Source organism: Zea mays, chromosome 2 (genome assembly GCF_902167145.1).
Source record: "Zea mays cultivar B73 chromosome 2, Zm-B73-REFERENCE-NAM-5.0, whole genome shotgun sequence".
NCBI lineage: Eukaryota > Viridiplantae > Streptophyta > Magnoliopsida > Poales > Poaceae > Zea > Zea mays.
Genome location: NC_050097.1, coordinates 45,151,970 through 45,174,845, shown reverse-complemented (window position 1 = coordinate 45,174,845; position 22,876 = coordinate 45,151,970). Strand labels below are relative to the sequence as shown.

Here is a 22,876-nt window from a genome sequence, read left to right as displayed (position 1 = left end):
TGGGTCCTCAAAGGCAACGGATCGGAGCTGCGAAGATCGGCCATCGAATCGAATCACCGATATGAATATATATGATGGCAGGATCGGAAGCCGTGGCCCGGCCAGCTAGCCCAGGGCAATCTTCTTTCTCGACACCCCATTGTCTGGCAACAGGGTCTCCCTCCTAGCTACTATCTGCTCATGCATCCTGGTTCCTCAACCCGTTGTCTACCATTTGCATAGCTAAGTCGTTTTATTTGTAGCGACTCGACGAATAACTGAACCAACAAACAAAAAGACAAGACATGCATACTAGTATACAAATAGCTAGAGACGATTGCGTAGCTGACGATCGAGTCACCGCGGTGAAGGATGCAAAAGGTCTTGGTTATCCGCTGCGTTCTTCGATCCGAACGACGATCTAGCGAGAAGGAAGGCTGATGAGATCGACTGAGCGCGAGACCGCCTTCGTGGTGGCGTTACTACCGGAGACCAACTATCTGGGGATGCCGCTCGAGGCCACTGGTACTATGGAGACGGTTCGTGCAGCCGACGGCCAATACTACCGTTGACGGGCCGGCGAGGACCCTGATGACCAACACGTGCCTAAGAGGGCTCAGTTCTTACAGTAACATTTTTATTAAGCCTTAGTATGTTTTTAGGCAAGACGTTTACATCAAAGACTCTGTGGCCCAATGGATAAGGCGCTGGTCTACGGAACCAGAGATTCTGGGTTCGATCCCCAGCAGAGTCGTATTTTTTTATTAATTTCCTGTTTGAACCCTTAGTTTCTTTTTGTCTTTCTTTATTTACTATTTAAAACTTTAGACGGGAATATTTATTTTATTTTTATTTGTTTACTATTTAACCCTTAGTTTTTACTTAAGCCATCCTTATCTTATTTTTAAATTATATATACCCCTTATTATTGACTTGTTGGTCTATCTGTTCTCCTTTTTATTTATTTAATATTTAATCTTTTATTTTAACACCTACTCTTATTTATTATTTAATGCTTTAGTTCGAACTCTTAGTTTCTTTTTCTTTATTTAATTACTATTTAACCCTTTAGTTTGAACTTCCGGTGGGATCGTTTCTTTTCCTTTTATTTATTTACTATTTAACTCTTAGTTTTTACTTATGTACTGTTTTATCCTTAACACTAGGTATGTGCCCGTGCGTTGCGACGGCGTATAAATTATTCGATAACTGTTAGTGCATTACGATCACATGAAAATGAACAACATATATATCATCAAACTCAATATCTCACAAATTCACACTAATAACATGAAATATGTGCGCAACTCAAATAGGGATAATTTGTTTCCTAATATACCACCAATATTTACAACTGACAATGGCGTCCTCCGCAGAGACAATATTCGAGAGAGCCCATGCTGTCTTATACTACAGTCACAATAAAACCAGAAAAGAAAAAGTTTTCATCATAAAAACCAAATAATAAAGTAGAGGTAGTGCATTTCAGGTATTTTGGATATCTTTATTCACTAATAAAAAAGAGTGGAATATACAACTGACCAGGTTAGTCAGGTTCCCCAGTTTAGGAGGTATTATCTCACTTATGTTGTTGTTGTAAATCTCCCTAGTAAAAAGGAATATAAATAAATTTTCATATGCAAAAGGTCCATTACAAAATTATAAATGGCAGTATTAAAGCAACGACATACAAAATATTCGATAAAATGTTAGTGCACAACAATCACATAAAAACGAACACAACTAGGCTATTCGCTTTAGATTAAAGCCAGTTATTTGGACTGCTGCAACTGTCATTCATAGAGACAAAACACTATAGAAGCCGGTACAGATTAAAGCAAATTGAATAGGCTGAACATATATTATCGACCTCAATGTCTCACGAACAATGCAACACAATGAAACAATTAATGTTTTCTGTTACATGGCGTTTGGTGAAATGTTGCTTTGAATAACCAAAACAAAAAGTATTTGTAAAAGAAATCAACTTACTAAAATGTTGTCTATGATTTATATGTTACTGAAGAATACATTCATACATACCATACCAGATCCTTGACATGTTTACATATTTTAGGCACAGTTCCAGGAGGGACACCACTTCCATCTGCGACAAATAAATACAAATCCAGAACTGAACCATTTTCGGCTACTGCTAATGTTTCACCCTCACAAGTCACAATGTTTCTACAAGAGCTTGTGCAAATCCTTGGTAGGCTTGCTATCAATAATCAGGGTTACCTCTGGCCGATAGGGTGTCAGATGTGTTCTCAAACTTGTTGAAAGCCTAGCTCAACCACCTACATGAAAGTTCAATGTTATTAATCAGAACAAAAAACTAATAAAGGTACAAAAGCGACGAACAAGTTTTATTCTTATTCCTTATTTTGCATTTGAACAAAAATAATACGTTTGTTAGGGGCAATAGTATGAATGATTTCCAAGTGACTTAATCCATATGTGCATATAATGGGTATCAGCATGAAATAGCAACACAAATCTATTGCCATTTTGTAGCTTGAAATGCAAAATATTTGAAACGACTTATAGAAAACACGTTATGAAACATATCCAGGTAAGCTACCTTAAGTAAAGTAAAAGTCCATATCTAGTGGCTACGTCCACAATGTTCCAACTAAATAAAAGAGTTAGTTAGATACTTAAATCGGTACCATTTGTTCAAAATGATAAACACATAATGTCATGTTGTGACTGATACTACACTGACACTGGGACTTCGGAAAAAACGCATGTACACTCTGAAGTGTAAGGGGATCACAAACCTTTCTCGTCGTGTCCAACGCCGTAAACTCCTTCCATATATCCTGTCAACAAGAACATAAAGACATAGCACATTAGCACTGATGGTTCAATATAAAAGCACAGAATAGAGAAAATTAAAGGAACCCAATCAACACCGGACTTTAGAAATTGCAGTGGCGGTCTCTCACCTCGACCTTGTCGAGCTTCCCCTCATGGAGCACCTTGAATAGGGCGAACCTCGTGGGGGATTAGAAGAGCACCAACATCTCCGCCTACAACCAGTCCCCAATTAACTCAGCTGAAACAACACATACCCACCCCTTAACCTGCATCGTTCTCGCTAAGTCTGACGTCGTGAACTCGTTCCATAGATCCTACCAACAAGAACACAAAGGCATAGCACATTAACACTGATGGTTCAGTATAAAAGCACGGAGTACAGCAAATTTAAGCAACCCAATCAACACAAGACTTTAGAAATTGTAGCGGCGGTCACTCACGCATGTACTCTAAAGTGTATGGGGGCCACAAACCTTTCTTGCCGTCCATTTCTTTCAGGAACATATAACTGTTTGTCTCTAGAATAAGCACTTCCTTAGGCTTTTCAGTAGATGGTGAAACCATTCTATTTTTGGTACTATTATTGAGACTCGATCCTTGAGGTGCTGCCTTTTTAGACTTGTGTTACGGTGATTGGTGCCACAGAATACTGAAGCTTCTTCTGTCTAGTGGCTTCATCACATGGAAGCATGCACCTAGGTTCATACATTTGGAAAGTGCCTCTTCGTCGTCACAAGAACACATTGCTATCAACAAGGAGGAATAACCCTAGAACAGTGAGTTTGAATAGGTGAGAAATCCTTAAAATAATAGAGCTCTAAATATAAACACTTAATGACAAGAGAGACTCGAAGTTCATTCAGTATGTGATGAAACAGACCAGAGTTTGCCGAAGTGCCTAGTGCCATATTGTTAAAATTAACCTCCACCAACATCAAACAAGGTCTGTTTCTTTAGCAGCCCCACATTTATTCAAATCCAGGGCCACTTGTGCTGTTTGGAATGAATAAACTAAGCAGCTGGTATATGCAAGCAAATGAAGTCGGAATTAACCAGAAATTAGTTCTTTTAACACGTGCACATAATTAGGCTGCTTTGTAAATCAGAAGGGATATTCATTGAGTAGTATGAAAACTGCAGCTTACTACGAAAACTAAATGTATAAAAAAGGAAAATTCAATGAAAAATGAATTGATCACAAGTGCATCTCCGGTGGTAAATGCAAGCAAATGAAGTCGGAATTTATAAGAAATAATACAATAGCTTTAGGCGGGAAAACGTTACCTGCAATGCATATGTAAGACAGATGTTTTTTTCAATAATATCATGTCTGTATGACAAGCTTTTGATGCAGCATCAATCGGATCTTATTGCTACTGATAAAATGTCTGTCCAGTGAAAAAGAAAGAAAGACAAGAATTGCCTTCTCATTCACAGCGTGATGTGATGAGCTGTGTCAGAAGGTGTCCTAAGATTGTTTCAAGCTTTCATCCTCTGATGCAAATTCACTAATTAAACAAAGGGAATATCAAGAATAGCAAACGAAATTAATGATCCAGAGAGTTGCTAGTCTGCTCAAGGCTCACACAAGGTGTCAGAAATAAGGAGTAGCTCGTCACAACACAGTCGACGTCATCTAAGAAAAAGTAAAGAACTACGATCTCACAAACTCATAATAAAATGCTAAATTCCGGAGCAAATGGCCAGGTTAGCTCAGAAAAAAAGCGAGGGAGGAGCTCAAAGAGTTGTTGAATCTGCTCAACGGAGGGAACGAAGTCTCTGCTCATACAAGAGGTGTCAGAAGAAAGCAGTGCTCATCACAGCTACTACCACCATATCGTAACCTGGCTCCGATGAATAAAAACAGAAGGCAGACTAATTCGCAGGCATTCTAGTTCTAGCTACTGCATACAAATTCATGACAGAACGTGATTCATGAGCGACAGTACGAAAGGTCGGAAGAACACCGCCGGATGACCGAGGCCTGCAGTTCGCGACGAGCGGGAGGCGGCTGGGAGGACTCGACGCTCGGCGAACGGCTAGGTGGCGTAGGGGGCTAGCACGAGGGCTCAAGTAGGTGGCGTAGGGGGCAAGCGCGAGGGCTCGAGTTGGTATGGCACGAACCTGTCGCGGATCTAGAGCTGGTCGATCATGGCAGCCATCCGCATCTTGTCCTCCTCGGGGAGGCCATCCAGGTCGTCGAGCATGCTCCTATCCATGGTCGCCGTCGCCGCTACGGATCCAACACCTAAACAGCCGCCACAGATTTTGTCAGATGTTACAAACAACCCCCTGAAACTCGTCGAGAGCCGAGATCCACACCAGGAGAAGCAGGTAAGGAGAAGAATCAGTCAGATTTACCTGGCTGGCGACAACGATCCGAACCAGACGAGATCCACCGCCATCATCCACCATCTCCACTGAGGCACTGCCCGACGAACAAATCCACGACGCTATCCGATTCGGACGGGGCGCAGAGGTAGGCGAGCGCCGCCTGCTCCTGCAGGATCTGCAACGCCTCCGCTAGGGCCGCAGTGCGCACGCGCCCATCAGGGGTGGAGGCAGCGGGCTTCTCCTTGAGCTGGACGAGGTTTTGGGCCAGCGTACCCACCAGGAAGATGAGCATGGGAATGGGGTGGCGGGAGCCGGCGGCGTCGCTGGAGTCGGAGAAGAAGGCCAACTCGTGCTGGCCACCAAAATGTCTCGCCGGGGGCAGGGGCGGCTGGTCGCGGGATGGGGGAGTAACGCGACGGCGGAACTGGGGTGGGTTTAGGGTCGCTAGGAGCATCGCGGGGCGCTACGACCATGCGATGGCCCTACGAGATTTTGGGCGGCGATCTTGGGCGGGATTGTCGGGCAAGATTGCCGGGATGCTTAGGGAGGTGGTCGGGGGCGAGAGGCAGAACGGTGCACGGTGTGGACGCCTACACACCGTGCTTATAGAGTCAGTGGCGGACCTAGGATTTTTATATAGGGTGTGCCGCAACAAAATTAAAATGGTGATCTCTATCTCCAATTTTCCTATTTGGAAATTCATGTGCATGTGGTTGAAATGGACCTCTAATAATAATAATATATGTTCTTCGAATTGCATCATGGTCATTAGCATGGTAGCTTGCAATATGTTGTCTTTTACTTGGATCATGTGGAAGACGACTGACATCATAAAGTGTTGGCGGTGGTAGTGCAGATGGCATTGGATTCACAATTTCTTCATTTATCCTCTCTTCCTCTTGTTTTTTAGGTGTCGACACAATAAACTTATGTTTCTTTGCAGCATGATTGAAAAAAAGAGACAATATCTCACTGCTTTTTCATATTTTAGTCACCAGTGAATCAACCGAGAGGGGCGATGTTCCTGCGTACCTGTACCCTGGGAAGGGCACCTCCACGCGAGCGTTAGTGAGCGCAGGCAGTAGGCGTTGCATGCAAGCCTTGCAGGATGCCGTTGCAAGATGTGGTTGCTTGAAGTCTTAAGACTGAGCAAGATGTGTTGCAGACTTGCAGCCTTTGCAGGACCGAAGGCTCTGGAGCCGACCGAGCAGGCGTCCAGGCGAGCGATATGCCAAGATGCTGTTGCAGCCTTGCAAGACGCCGGTGGCCTGTGGCCATACGCCAGCCGCCAGGAACTGAGGAACAGCCGCGCACAGGCACAGCGCACTCGCCAGACGCCAGGAACTGGGAAGAGGAAGCCGATTAGCCGAACGCTCGGGAGAACCGGAGAAGTTGGAACGTCAGGCGTCGGCTGAACGGGCGAACGGATGGCCGGATGGGGTCCCCGGTGGGCCTAGCTTAGGGTGTGCCAGGGCCCACCCGGACCCCCCTGTGGGTCCGCCCCTGTATAGAGTAGTAGGGATTAGTCTATTTTACATATAATCACCCTGATCTTATTTTTCACTTATATATGCTTCCTATTATTGACTTATATACTGTTTTGCCATTAACATCAACTGGGATGTCGGTTCTTTTGTTTTTACTTACTCTTTCACCATTATTTTTGGCGTTTATATACTATTTCACCCTTAGCATCGACTGGGTGTTGCAAATAGAAGACGAGTATGGACCTTTTGCGTCAAACAACAGCACAAGTAAAACATCCTATGATGCCATAATCCCTGAAAATGAGTCCAAAATTTAATTATTGCGTAAGTTTCGGTTCGGGTGTACAAATATATAACATAATAATGTCGCAACAATAAAAGATGCGAGATCACACACCAGCGTATCAGACGATACGAGTCAGATTCTGCTGACTCTACATTATATTAGACTAACGATACCCAACATAAATTATGATCCCAACACGGATGGAGAATCGAGAGGTCGAGAAATGCACTCTCTGCGAGCTTTAGTGGCGATGGGAGCTACAGCCGGTCCGAATTAAAGCAGTCCAGGACAATCAGATCAGCGCGATGCTGCTCTCGCCACCAGGGGGCTTCCGGATGCCGCCGAGGTATTCTCGGGGAGCTGGCGTTCCATCGGCGAAGATGTCACTGCCACTCATCTCCTTCAGCTTCGCAGAGCTCAGAGACTTCTCGGCTGAGGAAGGGACGTCCTCCTTGAAGATGTTGTTACCTGTCAGCTCCTGGAACTTCTGGTTGTGGATTTTCTTTGCTGTCTTCACTACGGGCTCTTCACTGAATGAGATGTTGCTCGGACCTCCAGCAGGCTGCAGCACAATTTTACATAGATTCAGAGGGCAAGATATTCATGCTAACACGATGAAAAACAAACTACCTTTTTTGGGTGAATACAATGGTATTCCTAAGAATATCAAGCCATATGAGAACAAAATCGAGTAAACATGGGGGGTTGTTGTATGCAGAGATGTTAGCCTAGCTAGTGTATTTCATGTGAAGGTACAAACACATTCTTTGTTATTTTCCTTTTTGCACTATCCTATATATAATGGTACAAAGAACTCTCAAGCATATCATATCCGTAATATTATCGTGCTAGAGGAGACGATTCAAGCAATAGTCCAAAAGCCCACCTTTGAATTCTCGATTTCTCAGACAGACAATTTTCCATAGACAGATTTGATTGTTAGTACAAAAAGCAGAAGCATGCACTGTAATCTAACAAAGTATTCACTATTCAGCATGTAGGTATGCAAAGCACAGTACCATATTCATGGAAACATATAAAAAAGCGATCACCAGTTATGCAGTACAAAGTTGTATTAAAATAGCTGGCAACTCAAATATTTGCATCATTTGAACATAAAACAAGGATTAGGAGGGGATCCGGGTATGGTGTCAGTCTGTCAGGTCTAATCGTCGTCCTATAAAATTTGCCAAATAACTTATATGGTATGCTCTTGTCATATATAACGCTAGATGCTTGACGTCACTTCATCCACACTGCTTTGATTCATCCACTCTACTTTGACTATATGACTAACATCTTCATCAATAATTCAATATCCTTGTCTCTCTGTAGTATTAATCCTAAATATCTAAAAAGTTGTTCTTCATAGACACTACTTGACCTAAGGTTAGAGAGACATCGAAAAGATGAAGGGCGGTAAAACAATGGGCTCTCATGGTTTCCTAGTTGAGGCATGGAGATGCCTTAGAGACAACTATTGTATGGCTAACCAAGTTATTTAACCATATTTTTTGGTCAAACAAGATGTTTGTAGATTGGAGAAGTATATCGATATCAATCAACAAGAAAAAGAGAGATATTTAAAGGTATACTATTTATTGAGAAATAAGTTGATGAGCCAAACTATAAAGCTATGAGAGAGAGAGTTATTGGGCATCATGCCTGACAAAAATAATGAGGATCTCTATAAACCAATTTGATTTCATACCCAAAAGGTCAACCATGAAAGCCATTTTTTTAATAAGACAAGTGATGGATCGACATAGGGAGTAGAAGGACGTACACATGGTTTCCATTGACCCGAAGAAGGCTTACAATAAAATACCAAGGAATATTATATGGTGTGCTTTGGATGAACATAAAGTTCTAACGAAGTACGTTAGACTCATTAAAGATATGTACAACAATATTATGACTAGAGTTAGAACAAGTAATGGAGAAAAATGACTCTTCGAATATAATAGGGGGTGTTTAGTTCCAGGGACTAAAGTTTAGTATGTGTCACATCAAATGTTTGAATGCCTATTACAAGTATCGAATATGGTCTAATTATAAAACTAATTACACAGTTAAATAATGAACGACAAGAAAAAAAATATTAAGCCTAATTAATCTATGATCAGCAAATGTTTACTGTAGCATCACATAAGTGAATCATGTACTAATTAGGTTTAATAAGTTCGTCTTATCGTTTAGTTCTTATCTGTGTAATTCGTTTTATAATTAGACTATATTTAATATTTCTAGCTAGCATTCAAACATTCGGTGTCACAGGGACTAAATCTGTGGAACCAAACAGGGCCCATCAAGAGTCAACTTTGAAACCTTACCTTTTTTGCGTGAGTGATGGGTGAGGTCACAAGAAACATGTAAGGGAATATCTATCGACGTATTCTTTTTGCGGACGATGTACTGGTAGTTGGTGAAAGTGGGACATGAGTAAATAGGAAACTAAAATTATGGTGGAAGACTATAGGAAACTAAAAGTATGGTGCAAAATATTGACATACTAAAATATATGTTCAGCAAATAAGTGTTGCAAAAATACATATATTGTGTTGGTCGTTGAATTTGTGGCCATACAAGAAGGGGTTGAGTTCAGAATGATAATATATGTGATAGGTAGGAGTCCAGAATGATAATATATGTGATAGGTAGGGGTAACACTAAATGAAAAAAAGTTTGTCCAACATCGGTTGAGATGGTTTGGACATGTCCAACGAAGACTTTCAAAGGCATCAATGCATAGTGGAATCCTAAAGCATAATAGCAATGGGACAAGAGACAGCGAAAGACCAAAGTTGACATACAAAGAGACTGAAAAAGAAGATTTAAAAGGAAGGAATGTACCCAAAGATATAGCCTTGAACAGAAGTACACGAAAAACAGTTACCCATGTGCTTGAACCTTGAGTTATGGTTTCTATTGGGTTTTAACTCTAGCCTGCCCGAAATTGCTTGGAACTAAAATGCTTTGTTGTTTTTGCTGTATTTGAACATAAAATAAATAAACTTCATGCAAATAACTGCACAAAAATGAAATACTAGCCTGCCAATGTCCATCCATGTACAAACCATATAAAGTTGGAGTCAAAATTTGTTTCCATGCATATTTAAAGACATGAAGAGCCAATTTTCCAACATTATGCTTTTGATCGGGTAATGGGTAGGTCATATGCAGCCAAGAAATAAATAAAATGTACATAAAAACTATAGGAGGGTCGTCTTCTAATGTCACTTACATTTGATACTTTAACTGATGTGTGGACGCTTCGCTGTGGAAGTGAAAAATCGACATTTCCTTGTAGCTCCATGTTACGAGCAGCCAATGGCCTGGCAGGAATCTCAGGAGGCGGACCAAAGATGTCACTCCCACTAAGCTCCTTGGTCTTGGCTTCAGAAAGCTGCTTATTGATTTTAGCATCAGCATCTTCCAGGGTACCACTAAGCTCTCGCTGCTTAGCCACCTCAGGTATTGACGACGGCTTCTTCGGTGAAACACTTCCATCAGCACTAAATGAAATCTGGCTTATTCCAGTCACAGTTTGCTGTCATGAAAAGTCAAATCACATAGAAAACAGTTCTGTGATATCAAATCAGTCAATGCAAGATAATTAAAGATACAAAATCCATAGTCAAGCATAAAAGTTACATAAACCTAAACTTAGCACAATGTGAGAAATATAAGCTCTGGAAGATGCAGTTCTTTTGAAATATCAGTTGTAGTGCATTTCCTTAACAGAAATGTAAGCATCAACTTGTCATTCCATCCATATAAACATATAATATGTATTGAGATGGTGTCGGTGTTTTGAACTATCTCCGACAAGTAAATTTGTATGTGCGCGTTCCGTGGTCCGGATGGTGTGCTCAATGGTCGCAAAATTTATATTGGTTCGGGCAGAACGTCTCTACATCGAGTCTTTGGCGGCCCGTGCTACCGACATCTTTTTGTTCAATGCTCGTAATAGGGGTTACAAGAGTGCGAGAGAGGGAGGAGCTCCCAAGTCTCTTATATGTGGCTAGACCTAAAGACTACAGGAAGCTTTGGACGTCGTGGTGGTTCACGCCTTGGCTCCGGCCTCCGAGTCTTCGTCTCGTCGTCCGTGTGTGTGCATGTATGTTCGTCCATCCTCTGTGTTCTGGCCGACCTCCTCCTTTTTATAGGCCAAGGTTGGGGGCGGCTGGCAGTAGCTTCCCAAGGAAGGAGCTACTACTCCATGGTAAAACGGGGCGTTCTACCATGGTAAAGCTACATTTGTCCGTATGTACCTCGGTCGTCTGGGCTTCCCTGGTCGTGCTCTTTATGACAGGCGGCGAAAAGCTTCGACACCAGCATTACCGTCTCTGTGCCGCGACGACCCATGGTCGTCATAGCCTGGGTCTCGGCGCGGCTCGTCGTGTTGTGGGTTCTGTAGGCGGCAAGTGTACTGAGGCCTAGGCTCGATAGGTCATGAGTGGGCCGCAAGCTTAGGGGCCTGTAGGTCATGAGTGGAAGGTGGACCGACTCTGCCTCTTTGACTCGGTGTCAGGCGCAATTAGTGTGGGTCAGTCCTGGGTCAGGCGTGGAATCCACACGATTGGCTTCCTCTCGATCCGTCCGACCCCCTTTCGGCTCCGCCTCGCTCGACCCTGGGCTCGGTGTCTCGAGACTAACTAGGGGCGGGTCCTTCCAGGACGAACCTTTTCCTGGCCTTCTACTGACTAGTGGACCCTAGGGTCCGGGGATCATTTCCCCGATAGATGGATCAGCACAGTAATGCTAAGAAGGGGAGAATAGGTTTCAGTAGAAGGATCTGAATAAGAATAGTACCTGGTACATCCTCAAGGAAGTCTTGTTATCAGGATTTGAAGCCTCTGAGTCACCATTTTCACTCTTCTCAGCGAAAATCCCACTCCCACTCATCTCTTTCAACTTCGATCCGGAGCAAAATTTCCTTTCACTATAATAGGTCAACAGGAAGGTCAGTGTTCAGTACAGTATATATTATCTCTGAAGAAGTGCCAGAGATAAATTTGGAAGTAATGCTGAAAATTACATATACTAGAGCATCTCCAGCTATTTGTCTACCATCGTCCAACGCAAGCACTCCATCACACAATTATCAGGTACACGTTTTCATGTAAAAGAAATTTCTAAAAGAAACGTACACAAGGTTTGTCACGGGTTCCTGAATTTTTGCAACACCCCCAATGTAAAACAAAAATGTTGATACTTTTAAAAGAAACAACATGTTAAACAGGCAGTGATACCATTACCGCCTACATAAAGGAGTCGGTGCGCACAGCCTGCCATCACATCATGAATCTGAAATATCCAAATTTCAAATCGGGCGCTTGCGATCTGCATCCTTGAAATAACTTTCAGACAGTGCTAAAAACATGGAGTCTAGCGCCATCTACAATACACCACTGATGCCATGAAGTTGGACACTAGCAACGTCACACACGTGCACCGTACCCCACGCGCACGGTCCAGCCTTCACATGAACCAACCGCTTGCAAGCGACTGCTCTCCAACAACCACCAGGGGAAGGTGTCGCAAGCACTGAAACATGCAGCTGCCACTCCTCGGTAAACCCCATCCATTCTAGAATGGCTTTCTCGCCAGAACCAGAGCAACCAGGCTTGCTATGTTTGAAATGAGATATCGACTGGATCGGCCGGAGCACACATCCGAACAGTGGAACAGAGCACGCACGCACACTTAGATACGCATCGGTAGATCAGATCGGAATCGGATTAGTAACTAAACAACAACGATCAGCACGGAATGTGGGAGGGGATGCCCCAGATCTCACCTCTTGCTCAGATCCTCGGCCTCCTGCTCGGTGACCGGCGCGCCGAACATCGCAGGCGTAATCCCGGCGGCCGGCTGCTCACATACCATCGCCCCCCAAGTCAGACGCATAGCGCAGAAGCAGATGAGCAATCAATTCACAACACACTAAGAGGCGGGTATCAATAGGCAACAACAAACCTTGAGGCTGGGGCGGGAGGACGCGGCCGGCGAGGCAGATGCGTCAGGGGCCGTGGCCGACCAGGAGAGAAGGTCGGCCGTGCTGGTGTGCGGCTTCCGAACCGGCACCGCCCTCTCCATTGCCCTGAGTGAGAGGCAGCAGCTACGACTACGAGACGTTGAGATCGGGGATGCTTTCGCTCGGCCACTACCGCCTGCCTGCTCAGCTCGGCACGCTTCCCCTCGCGATTTCTTCGCGAGCGAAATGGCAGTGATAGGCAGACACCGCTCGTTTCGAATTTTTTTGCCGGTGACACCGCTGCCTGCCACTGGCTGTACTGGTGGTACCCATCCATGCTAGAGATGGCAATGAGTACCCAAAACCCGAAACCCGATGGGTTTTTACCCTATTAGGGTACGGGTTTGGGTTAATTTTCATACCCATGGGTTTGTTAATGGGCATAAATCTGTACCCAGCGGGTTTGTGGGTACGGGTTTGTTCCTATAGTACCCAAACCCGTGAACCCGTGGGTTTTTTAAACCCGACCAAACCTAGTGCATATTGTCATTTTATTTTATAAACGAACAACAAACTTGTTATTCCTTATTTACTTCATAATTTTTATCAATTGGTGAATGTATCAGTAGTCTGTGAGAGTGTTGCTTGCTTGCTATTATAGTTTTTACTAGCGTTATATATGTGGTGGATGGATAACTTAGTGCAAGGTCACTTAATTATACAACTTATTATTTATATTTCATTCTCTCTACTAATAATTTTTATACCAAATCATGAACTCGTTGTTCATTACATAAATTTTGGACCATGATATCATTAATCATTATGATACTTATTGACTATGAAAAGAACAAGTATATTGGAGATGAAACCCGCGGGTAACCCATGGGTACCCGTTAACCCGATGGGTACGGGTTTGGGCAAAATCTCAAACCCGTCATGGGTACAGGTTTTTTAATGGGCATAGATATTTTTCACGGGTATGGGTTTGGGACGGCAAAACCCAGCGGGTTTGTACCCGTTGCCATCTCTAATCCATGCCTGTCCCCTCACGAAAGACGAAACAGTGATGCTGAAATCACTGACATGTGGGACCAACTGGTACCGGACCACCTGTCAGTGGGTATTTGTTCATAGGAGCATGTTCGACTGGGAAGGCGTTGGGCGGGGTGCAGCGGATCCCGGATCCGTGTGTTCTAAGGGGGTGTTTGGTTGCTCCTGCTAAAGTTTAGCCCGGGTTACATCAAGCGTTTGACTTTTAAATAGGAGTATGAAATATAGACCCAACCATCTGGACTAGATTTGTCTCGTCTTTTAATCTTCGGCTGACAAATTAGTTTTATAATCCGACTACATTTAATACCCGGAACGGAGGTTCAAACATTCGATGGGACATGGGCTAAATTTTAGCGGGGTGTAACCAAACACCCCCTAAGCCTATTCACAATGTTAGTTTCTTACCACTGTTTTCAACACTGCCACATTATCATAAGTATTATAAAACTATAAATAAAATAGTATCTTTTAATATAATATTTCACGTCACTATTTTATAGGTTAACATACCAATTAAATATCGCAATTCAATGGTCAATAAAAGATAATAAATTATATGAATATATAAAACAAATCACTGTCAATGAAGGTTTTCCACGGTTTGTTGGAAACAATTTGACATGGTTTAATTCCCATGAAACTAATCTCATCCTATAAAACTCATTCCTCTTAAATGTTATGCTATATCACCAAAAATCAGATGTGGTATACTATTAAATGTGCATGAAACCACCAATGAAAATATCCTAAAGGTTTTAGTGTTTCATTGGAGTAGTGGACGGTGTGATGGACCAATAGATTATATGCTCTAATGTAGAGGATCCTAACCGAGCGGCGGGGTGTCGGTGCTCGGTGGGGAGGAATTTGGCAAAACAGGTCGCTGTAAGTTGCCGCTCTGCGAAATACACCGCCTCTCGTTGAACTCGTAAAAATGGGTCGTTTAATCGAGCGCGTTCGTCAAAACAGGTCACGAGTAGATTAGGGTGTACTGGCAGGTGGGGCCGTGATGCGTCGTGCCTACTATGCCCTTACGGCCTCGTGACGCCGTCTCCATTTCAGACTCTTCCTCCTCTGTCTTCTCTGGAGGTGTGTCTGTGTCCGCGGCCGCCGTTCTGTCCTCTTTGTGTCCGCGGCGGCCGTCGGAGCCGAACTAGTCGGCGACGGCGACGACTACCCCCACTCCTCTGCAGGTGATATTCCCCCTTCCCTCTTCCCCTGTCCGCTGCCCTATCCCCTACCCTCTGTAACCTTTACGTACCTAGGCGGATGTGCGGCGGCCGGCTGTGAGTGGGTTCATCCAGGGGGTCGTGCAAGCCATTGGAGGAGAACTGTGACGACGTCTGCCACTCCCCTTTGCAGGTAAGTTTTGCCCACCCCTCTATCGCGGCGTCGCGGTGCTCAATCATGGTCGTAAGGCTTGCAAGTTCTATCGTCGCCACGGCAGCGCCATATATTCAAAATATGTTTGATCATTATGTGTAATAATTTGCGCTAACACTAGACATAGGTGGTGACAATTTCATGCTCGCATCATGGATGGTAATGATGATGACACCATGTCTATTGACTGGAGTAGCTTTATTATTGAGAATGCTGAAAATAAGGATATTGGAGAGACGGGTGATATGTTTAGAATCTGTGATGAGGATGAGATGTATGCGTTCTTGGGACTTGGAGATGAGGATGAGGAGATGAATCGAACCCACCCAGAACCAAGTAACTTTGCATCTCATTTTTCATCGGAAAGTAATAGTTTTGATCCAAGTGATCTAGATGCTGCCATGCCAGTTGATGATGAAAATGCAGAATGGTCAATATATTGCACGATGTTGATCACCCTGATCTGAAGTTGGGTACCCTATATCCATCGATGAAAGAGTTTAGGCTAGCTGTGAGGCAATATGCTATAAATGAGGAGTTTGAGCTTGGCATAACAAAGTCAGATAGAAATAGATATAGAGTGTACTGCAAAGGGAATGATTGCACATGCCCTTGGAAACTGAATGGTTCTACAAGACCGGATTCTAGTGTTATGGTACTAACCTTTCTTCTGTTTGCTCATTCCCGTAATTTTGTTCACAAATGTTGGTGTTACTTACATCTTTATTTTGTTTTCTAGGTTACCGTCCTAGTGAATGAGCATAAATGTGCTTCAAGCAGCCGGATTAGTTATGGGAATGCCAAAGAAGCATGGGTAGCATAGAAGGCCTTGCATTTACTAAGAAATTGAAAGGGAAATGTGCCCTTAGGCAATTTCTATTATGTTTTGGTGATTAAGTGCCCAACACATTTAAATAAGTTCTTATGTGTAAATGAAGAGAGAAGTGCAAATCAAAGAGAATGTATGTTTCTAGACTTAGTACATAGTTTTTAAGTACTAATATGTTTTATCTAAGTGCTAGAAACAGTGAGAAGAAAAGAAGAAAAGAACCAAAAAGACTTGGCTCGGTGCAGCCAAAACTTAGCTCAGTCTGGCACACCGGACTGTCCGGTGGTGCACCGGACAGTGTCCGGTGCGCCAGGCTGGCTTCCGGTGAACAGGCCACTCTCGGGAAAAATCGGTGGCGTACGGCTATAATTCACCAGACTGTCCGGTGGTGCACCGGACTGTCCGGTGAGCCAACGGTCGCCAGCGCAACGGTCGGCCACGCAATCTGCGGGTGACGCGTGGCCCGCGCCAACGGTCGGTAGGGTGCACCGGACAGTGTCCGGTGCGCCAACTGGCCCGGAGATGCAATGGTCGTCTACGCCAGAATAGAAAGGAGATCGGCACCGGACTGTCTGTAGTGACTGTCCGGTGCGCCACCCGACAGAAGGCAAGGATAGCCTTACTTGTTGGCCTCCGACGGCTCCTAGCTGCCTTGGGGCTATAAAAGGGACCCCTAGGCGCATGGAGGAGTTAACCAAGCTTTCACTAATCATTCTAAGGCATCCAGACTCTGCTCCCGCTCATTCGCTTTGTTGTGTTAGAGATTTGAGCTCTATTCGAGTCGAGAACTCCCTGTGTGTCATTTGAGCTCAAGTCTTCACTTGTGTGCGTTGGTGTGCTGCATTTTTGAGTCTTGTGTGTGTTGCTCTTTGAAAGGGAATTAGGCTTACACCTAGTCCCTAATTAATTTTGGTGGTTGAATTGCCCAACACAAACAATTGGACTAACTAGTTTGCCCAAGTGTATAGATTATACAGGTATAAAAGGTTCAAACTCAGCCAATAAAAAGACCAAGTTTTGGATTCAACAAAGGAGCAAAGTGGCAACCGAAGGCCCTCTGGTCTGGGGGCACCGGACAGTGTCCGGTGCACCACCGGACAGTGTCCGGTGCACCACCGGACAGTGTCCGGTGCACCAGAGGACTCCAACTCGAACTCGCCACCTTCGGGAATTTCCAGAGGCGACTCCGCTATAATTCACCGGACTGTCCGGTGTACACCGGACAGTGTCCGGTGCGCCAAGGAGGAGCGGCCTCAGGAACTCGACAGCTTCGGGAAACTCCAACGGCTAGTCCGCTAAAATTCACCGGACTGTCCGGTGTGCACCGGACTGTCCGGTGCGACTCCGGAGCAACGGCTATCTCCGCGCCAACGGCTACCTGCAGCGCAATAAATGCGCGCGCAGCGCGCGCAGAAGTCAGGCGCGCCCATACTGGCACACCGGACAGCAAACAGTACCTGTCCGGTGTGCACCGGACACCCAGGCGGGCCCACAAGTCAGAAGCTCCAACGGTCAGAATCCAACGGCAGTGATGACGTGGCAGGGGGCACCGGACTGTCCGGTGTGCACCGGACTGTCCGGTGTGCCATCGTGCAGACAGCCTCCCAACGGCCACTTTTGGTGGTTGGGGCTATAAATACCCCAACCACCCCACCATTCATTGCATCCAAGTTTTCCACTTCCCAACTACTACAAGAGCTCTAGCATTCAATTCTAGACACACCAAAGAGATCAAATCCTCTCCAATTCCACTCAAGCCTTTAGTGACTAGAGAGAGAGATTTGCCGTGTTCTTTTGAGCTCTTGCGCTTGGATCGCTTTCTTTCTTTCTCACTTGTTCTTGTGATCAAAACTCAATTGTAACCAAGGCAAGAGGCACCAATTATGTGGTGGCCCTTGCGGGGAAGTTTTTGTTCTCGTTTGATTGAGAAGAAGAAAAGCTCACTCGGTCCGAGGGATCGTTTGAGAGAGGGAAGGGTTGAAAGAGACCCGGCCTTTGTGGCCTCCTCAACGGGGAGTAGGTTTGCAAGAACCGAACCTCGGTAAAACAAATCTCCGTGTCTCACTTGCTTATTCGCTTGGGATTTGTTTTGCGCCCTCTCTCGCGGACTCGTTTCTTTATTACTAACGCTAACCCGGCTTGTAGTTGTGTTTATATTTGTAAATTTCAGTTTCGCCCTATTCACCCCCCTCTAGGCGACTTTCAATTGGTATCGGAGCTCGGTGCTTCATTAGAGCCTAACCGCTCGAAGTGATGTCGGGAGATCACGCCAAGAAGGAGATGGAGACCGGCAAAAAGCCCACTACAAGCCACGGGAGCACTTCATCGGAAGAGTCCCGCACCAAGAGGAAGGAGAAGAAGAAGATCTCCTCCAACAAAGGGAAGGAGAAGAAATCTTCTTCTCACCACAAAGAGAAGAAGGAAAAATCTTCTTCCCACAAGCCGCATCGGAGTGGGGACAAGAAGAAAAGAATGAGGAAGGTGGTCTACTACGAGACCGATTCTTCATCGGCATCCACCTCCGGCTCCGACGCGGCATCCGTCACATCTAAGCGCCAAGAGCGCAAGAAGTATAGTAAGATCCCCCTACGCTACCCTCGCATTTCCAAACATACATCTTTACTTTCCGTCCCATTAGGCAAACCACCAACTTTTGATGGTGAAGATTACGCTAGGTGGAGCGATTTAATGCGATTTCATCTAACCTCGCTCCACAAAAGCATATGGGATGTTGTTGAGTTTGGTGCACAGGTACCATCCGTAGGGGATGAGGACTATGATGAGGATGAGGTGGCCCAAATCGAGCACTTTAACTCTCAAGCGACAACAATACTCCTCGCCTCACTAAGTAGAGAGGAGTATAATAAAGTACAAGGGTTGAAGAGTGCCAAAGAGGTTTGGGATGTGCTCAAAACCGCGCACGAGGGAGACGAGCTCACCAAGATCACCAAGCGGGAAACGATCGAGGGGGAGCTCGGTCGGTTCCGGCTTCGCAAAGGGGAGGAGCCACAACACATGTACAACCGGCTCAAGACCTTGGTGAACCAAGTGCGCAACCTCGGGAGCGTAAAGTGGGATGACCATGAGGTGGTTAAGGTTATTCTAAGATCTCTTATTTTCCTTAACCCTACTCAAGTTCAATTAATTCGTGGTAATCCAAGATATACTAAAATGACCCCCGAGGAAGTAATCGGGCATTTTGTAAGTTTTGAGTGCATGATCGAAGGCTCAAGAAAGATCAACGAGCTTGATGATCCCTCCACATCCGAAGCTCAACCCGTCGCATTCAAAGCAACGGAGGACAAGAAGGAGGAGTCTACACCAAGTCGACAACCAATAGACGCCTCCAAGCTTGACAATGAGGAAATGGCGCTCGTCATCAAGAGCTTCCGCCAAATCCTCAAGCAAAGGAGAGGGAAAGACTACAAGTCCCGCTCCAAGAAAGTTTGCTACAAGTGTGGTAAGCCCGGTCACTTTATTGCAAAATGTCCATTATCAAGTGACAGTGACAGGGATAACGACAAGAAGGGCAAGAGGAGAGAAAAGAAGAGGTACTACAAAAAGAAGGGCGGCGATGCCCATGTTTGTCGGGAATGGGATTCCGACGAAAGTTCAAGCGACTCCTCCGACGACGAGGACGCCGCCAACATCGCCGTCACCAAGGGACTCCTCTTCCCCAACGTCGGCCACAAGTGCCTCATGGCAAAGGACGGCAAAAGGAAGGTAAAATCAAGATCCTCCACTAAATATGAAACCTCTAGTGATGATAATGCTAGTGATGAGGAAGATAATTTGCGTATCCTTTTTGCCAACCTTAACATGGAACAAAAAGAAAAATTAAATGAATTAATTAGTGCTATTCATGAAAAGGATGACCTTTTGGATTCTCAAGAGGATTGTCTGATTAAAGAAAATAAGAAACATGTTAAGGTTAAAATGCTTATGCTCTAGAAATTGAGAAATGTGAAAAATTATCTAGTGAGCTAAGCACTTGCCGTGAGATGATTGACAACTTTAGGAATGAAAATGCTAGTTTAAATGCTAAGGTTGATTCACATGTTTGTAATGTTTCAATTCCCAATCCTAGAGATAATAATGATGATTTGCTTGCTAGGATTGAAGAATTAAACATTTCTCTTGCTAGCCTTAAGGTAGAAAATGAAAATTTAATTGCTAAGGCTAAAGAACTAGATGTTTGCAATGCTACCATTTCCAATATTAGAGATAAAAATGATATTCTTCATGCTAAGATTGTTGAACTTAATTCTTGCAAACCCTCTACATCTATTGTTGAGCATGTATCTATTTGTACTAGATGTAGAGATGTTGATATTAATGCTATTCATAATCATATGACTTTAATTAAACAACAAAATGATCATATAGCAAAACTAGATGCTAAAATTGCCGAGCACAACTTAGAAAATGAGAAATTTAAATTTGCTCGTAGCATGCTTTATAATGGGAGACGCCCGGGCATCAAGGATGGCATTGGCTTCCAAAGGGGAGACAATGTCAAACTTAGTGCCCCTCCTAAAAGATTGTCTAATTTTGTTAAGGGCAAGGCTCCCATGCCTCAGGATAACGAGGGTTACATTTTATACCCTGCCGGTTATCCCGAGAGCAAGATTAGGAGAATTCATTCTAGGAAGTCTCACTCTAGCCCCAACCATGCTTTCATGTATAAGGGTGAGACATCTAGCTCTAGGCAACCAACCCATGCTAAGTTGCCTAGAAAGAAAACTCCTAGTGCATCAAATGATCATAATATTTCATTTAAAACTTTTGATGCATCTTATGTTTTGACTAACAAATCCGGCAAGGTAGTTGCCAAATATGTTGGGGGCAAACACAGGGGGTCAAAGACTTGTGTTTGGGTACCCAAAGTTCTTGTGTCTAATGCCAAAGGACCCAAAACCATTTGGGTACCTAAAATCAAGAACTAAACTTGTTTTGTAGGTTTATGCATCCGGGGGCACAAGTTGGATACTCGACAGCGGGTGCACAAACCACATGACAGGGGAGAAAAGGATGTTCTCCTCCTACGAGAAAAACCAAGATTCCCAACGAGCTATCACATTCGGGGATGGAAATCAAGGTTTGGTCAAAGGGCTTGGTAAAATTGCTATATCTCCTAACCATTCCATTTCCAATGTTTTTCTTGTTGATTCTTTAGATTACAACTTGCTTTCTGTTTCCCAATTATGTCAAATGGGCTACAACTGTCTATTCACTGATGTAGGTGTCACTGTCTTTAGAAGGAGTGATGATTCAATAGCATTTAAGGGAGTGTTAGAGGGTCAGCTATACTTGGTAGATTTTGATAGAACTGAACTCGACACTTGCTTAATTGCTAAGACTAACATGGGTTGGCTCTGGCACCGCCGACTAGCTCATGTTGGGATGAAGAATCTTCATAAGCTTCTAAAGGGAGAACACATTTTAGGATTAACAAATGTTCATTTTGAGAAAGACAGGGTTTGTAGCGCATGCCAAGCAGGGAAGCAAGTTGGCACTCATCATCCGCATAAGAACATAATGACGACCAACATGCCACTGGAGCTCCTACATATGGATCTATTCGGCCCGATCGCTTACATAAGCATCGGCGGGAGTAAGTACTGTCTAGTTATTGTGGATGATTATTCTCGCTTCACTTGGGTATTCTTTTTGCAGGAAAAATCTCAAACCCAAGAGACCTTAAAGGGATTCTTGAGACGGGCTCAAAATGAGTTCGGCTTAAGGATCAAGAAAATTAGAAGCGACAACGGGACGGAGTTCAAGAACTCTCAAATCGAAGGCTTCCTTGAGGAGGAGGGCATCAAGCATGAGTTCTCTTCTCCCTACACGCCACAACAAAATGGTGTAGTGGAGAGGAAGAATCGAACTCTTCTTGACATGGCAAGAACCATGCTTGATGAGTACAAGACTTCGGATCGGTTTTGGGCCGAGGCGGTCAACACCGCTTGCTACGCCATCAACCGGTTGTATCTTCACCGAATCCTCAAGAAGACATCATACGAACTCTTAACCGGTAAAAAGCCCAACATTTCATATTTTAGAGTCTTTGGTAGCAAATGTTTTATTCTTATTAAAAGAGGTAGAAAATCTAAATTTGCTCCTAAGACTGTAGAAGGCTTTTTACTTGGTTATGACTCAAACACAAGGGCATATAGGGTCTTTAACAAGTCCACCGGACTAGTTGAAGTCTCATGTGACGTTGTGTTTGATGAAACTAACGGCTCTCAAGTAGAGCAAGTTGATCTTGATGAGATAGGTGAAGAAGAGGCTCCATGCATCGCGCTAAGGAACATGTCCATTGGGGATGTGTGTCCTAAGGAATCCGAAGAGCCTCCAAAAGCACAAGATCAACCATCCTCCTCCACGCAAGCATCTCCACCAACTCAAAATGAGGATGAGGCTCAAGTTGATGAAGTAGAAGATCAAGCAAATGAGCCACCTCAAGACGATGGCAATGATCAAGGGGGAGATGCAAATAAGGAAGATAAGGAGGATGAGCAAGAACCAAGGCCGCCACACCCAAGAGTCCACCAAGCAATCCAACGAGATCACCCCGTCGACACCATCCTCGGCGATATTCATAAGGGGGTAACCACTCGATCTCGTGTTGCTCATTTTTGTGAACATTACTCTTTTGTTTCCTCTATTGAGCCACACAGGGTAGAGGAAGCACTTCAGGATTCGGATTGGGTAGTGGCGAT

General features: G+C 44.3%; 1 protein-coding gene, 1 long non-coding RNA gene and 3 other non-coding genes across 5 annotated transcripts; 1 reads left to right on the top strand and 4 right to left on the bottom strand.

The window, feature by feature from the left end:
• The first annotated feature begins 660 nt into the window (after nucleotides 1-660).
• On the top strand, nucleotides 661-733 carry TRNAR-ACG (transfer RNA arginine (anticodon ACG)). The gene has a single exon. It is a non-coding gene; the product is annotated as a tRNA-Arg (tRNA).
• A 1,130-nt stretch (nucleotides 734-1,863) lies between these two features.
• On the bottom strand, nucleotides 1,864-5,037 carry LOC103646371 (uncharacterized). The gene is made up of 4 exons (XR_002267542.2): nucleotides 3,276-5,037; nucleotides 2,931-3,116; nucleotides 2,763-2,804; nucleotides 1,864-2,279 (listed from the first exon to the last, which is right to left on the bottom strand). It is a non-coding gene; the product is annotated as an uncharacterized lncRNA (long non-coding RNA).
• On the bottom strand, nucleotides 4,205-4,304 carry LOC111591060 (small nucleolar RNA snoR31/Z110/Z27). Its single transcript, XR_004856823.1, has one exon. It is a non-coding gene; the product is annotated as a small nucleolar RNA snoR31/Z110/Z27 (small nucleolar RNA).
• Nucleotides 4,537-4,627, bottom strand: LOC111591058 (small nucleolar RNA snoR1). Its single transcript, XR_004856821.1, has one exon. It is a non-coding gene; the product is annotated as a small nucleolar RNA snoR1 (small nucleolar RNA).
• Nucleotides 5,038-6,903: 1,866 nt separating the features above from the next.
• Nucleotides 6,904-13,207, bottom strand: LOC100276827 (uncharacterized). The gene is made up of 5 exons (NM_001150536.2): nucleotides 12,892-13,207; nucleotides 12,713-12,786; nucleotides 11,725-11,854; nucleotides 10,154-10,459; nucleotides 6,904-7,471 (listed from the first exon to the last, which is right to left on the bottom strand). The coding sequence occupies exons 1-5, from the start codon at nucleotides 13,009-13,011 to the stop codon at nucleotides 7,202-7,204; spliced, it is 900 nt and encodes a 299-aa protein (NP_001144008.2). The 5' UTR covers nucleotides 13,012-13,207; the 3' UTR covers nucleotides 6,904-7,201.
• Nucleotides 13,208-22,876: the final 9,669 nt, after the last annotated feature.

Bases quoted from the DNA above. Each gene is read 5' to 3' on its own strand.
- LOC100276827 (NM_001150536.2), bottom strand. From the start codon at position 13,011: ATGGAGAGGGCGGTGCCGGTTCGGAAGCCGCACACCAGCACGGCCGAC. The intron at 11,855-12,712 runs GTGAGATCTGGG...GACCTATTATAG, and splicing joins GCCGAGGATCTGAGCAAGAG to TGAAAGGAAATTTTGCTCCG. The intron at 10,460-11,724 runs GTACTATTCTTA...TTTTCATGACAG, and splicing joins CTTCCTTGAGGATGTACCAG to CAAACTGTGACTGGAATAAG.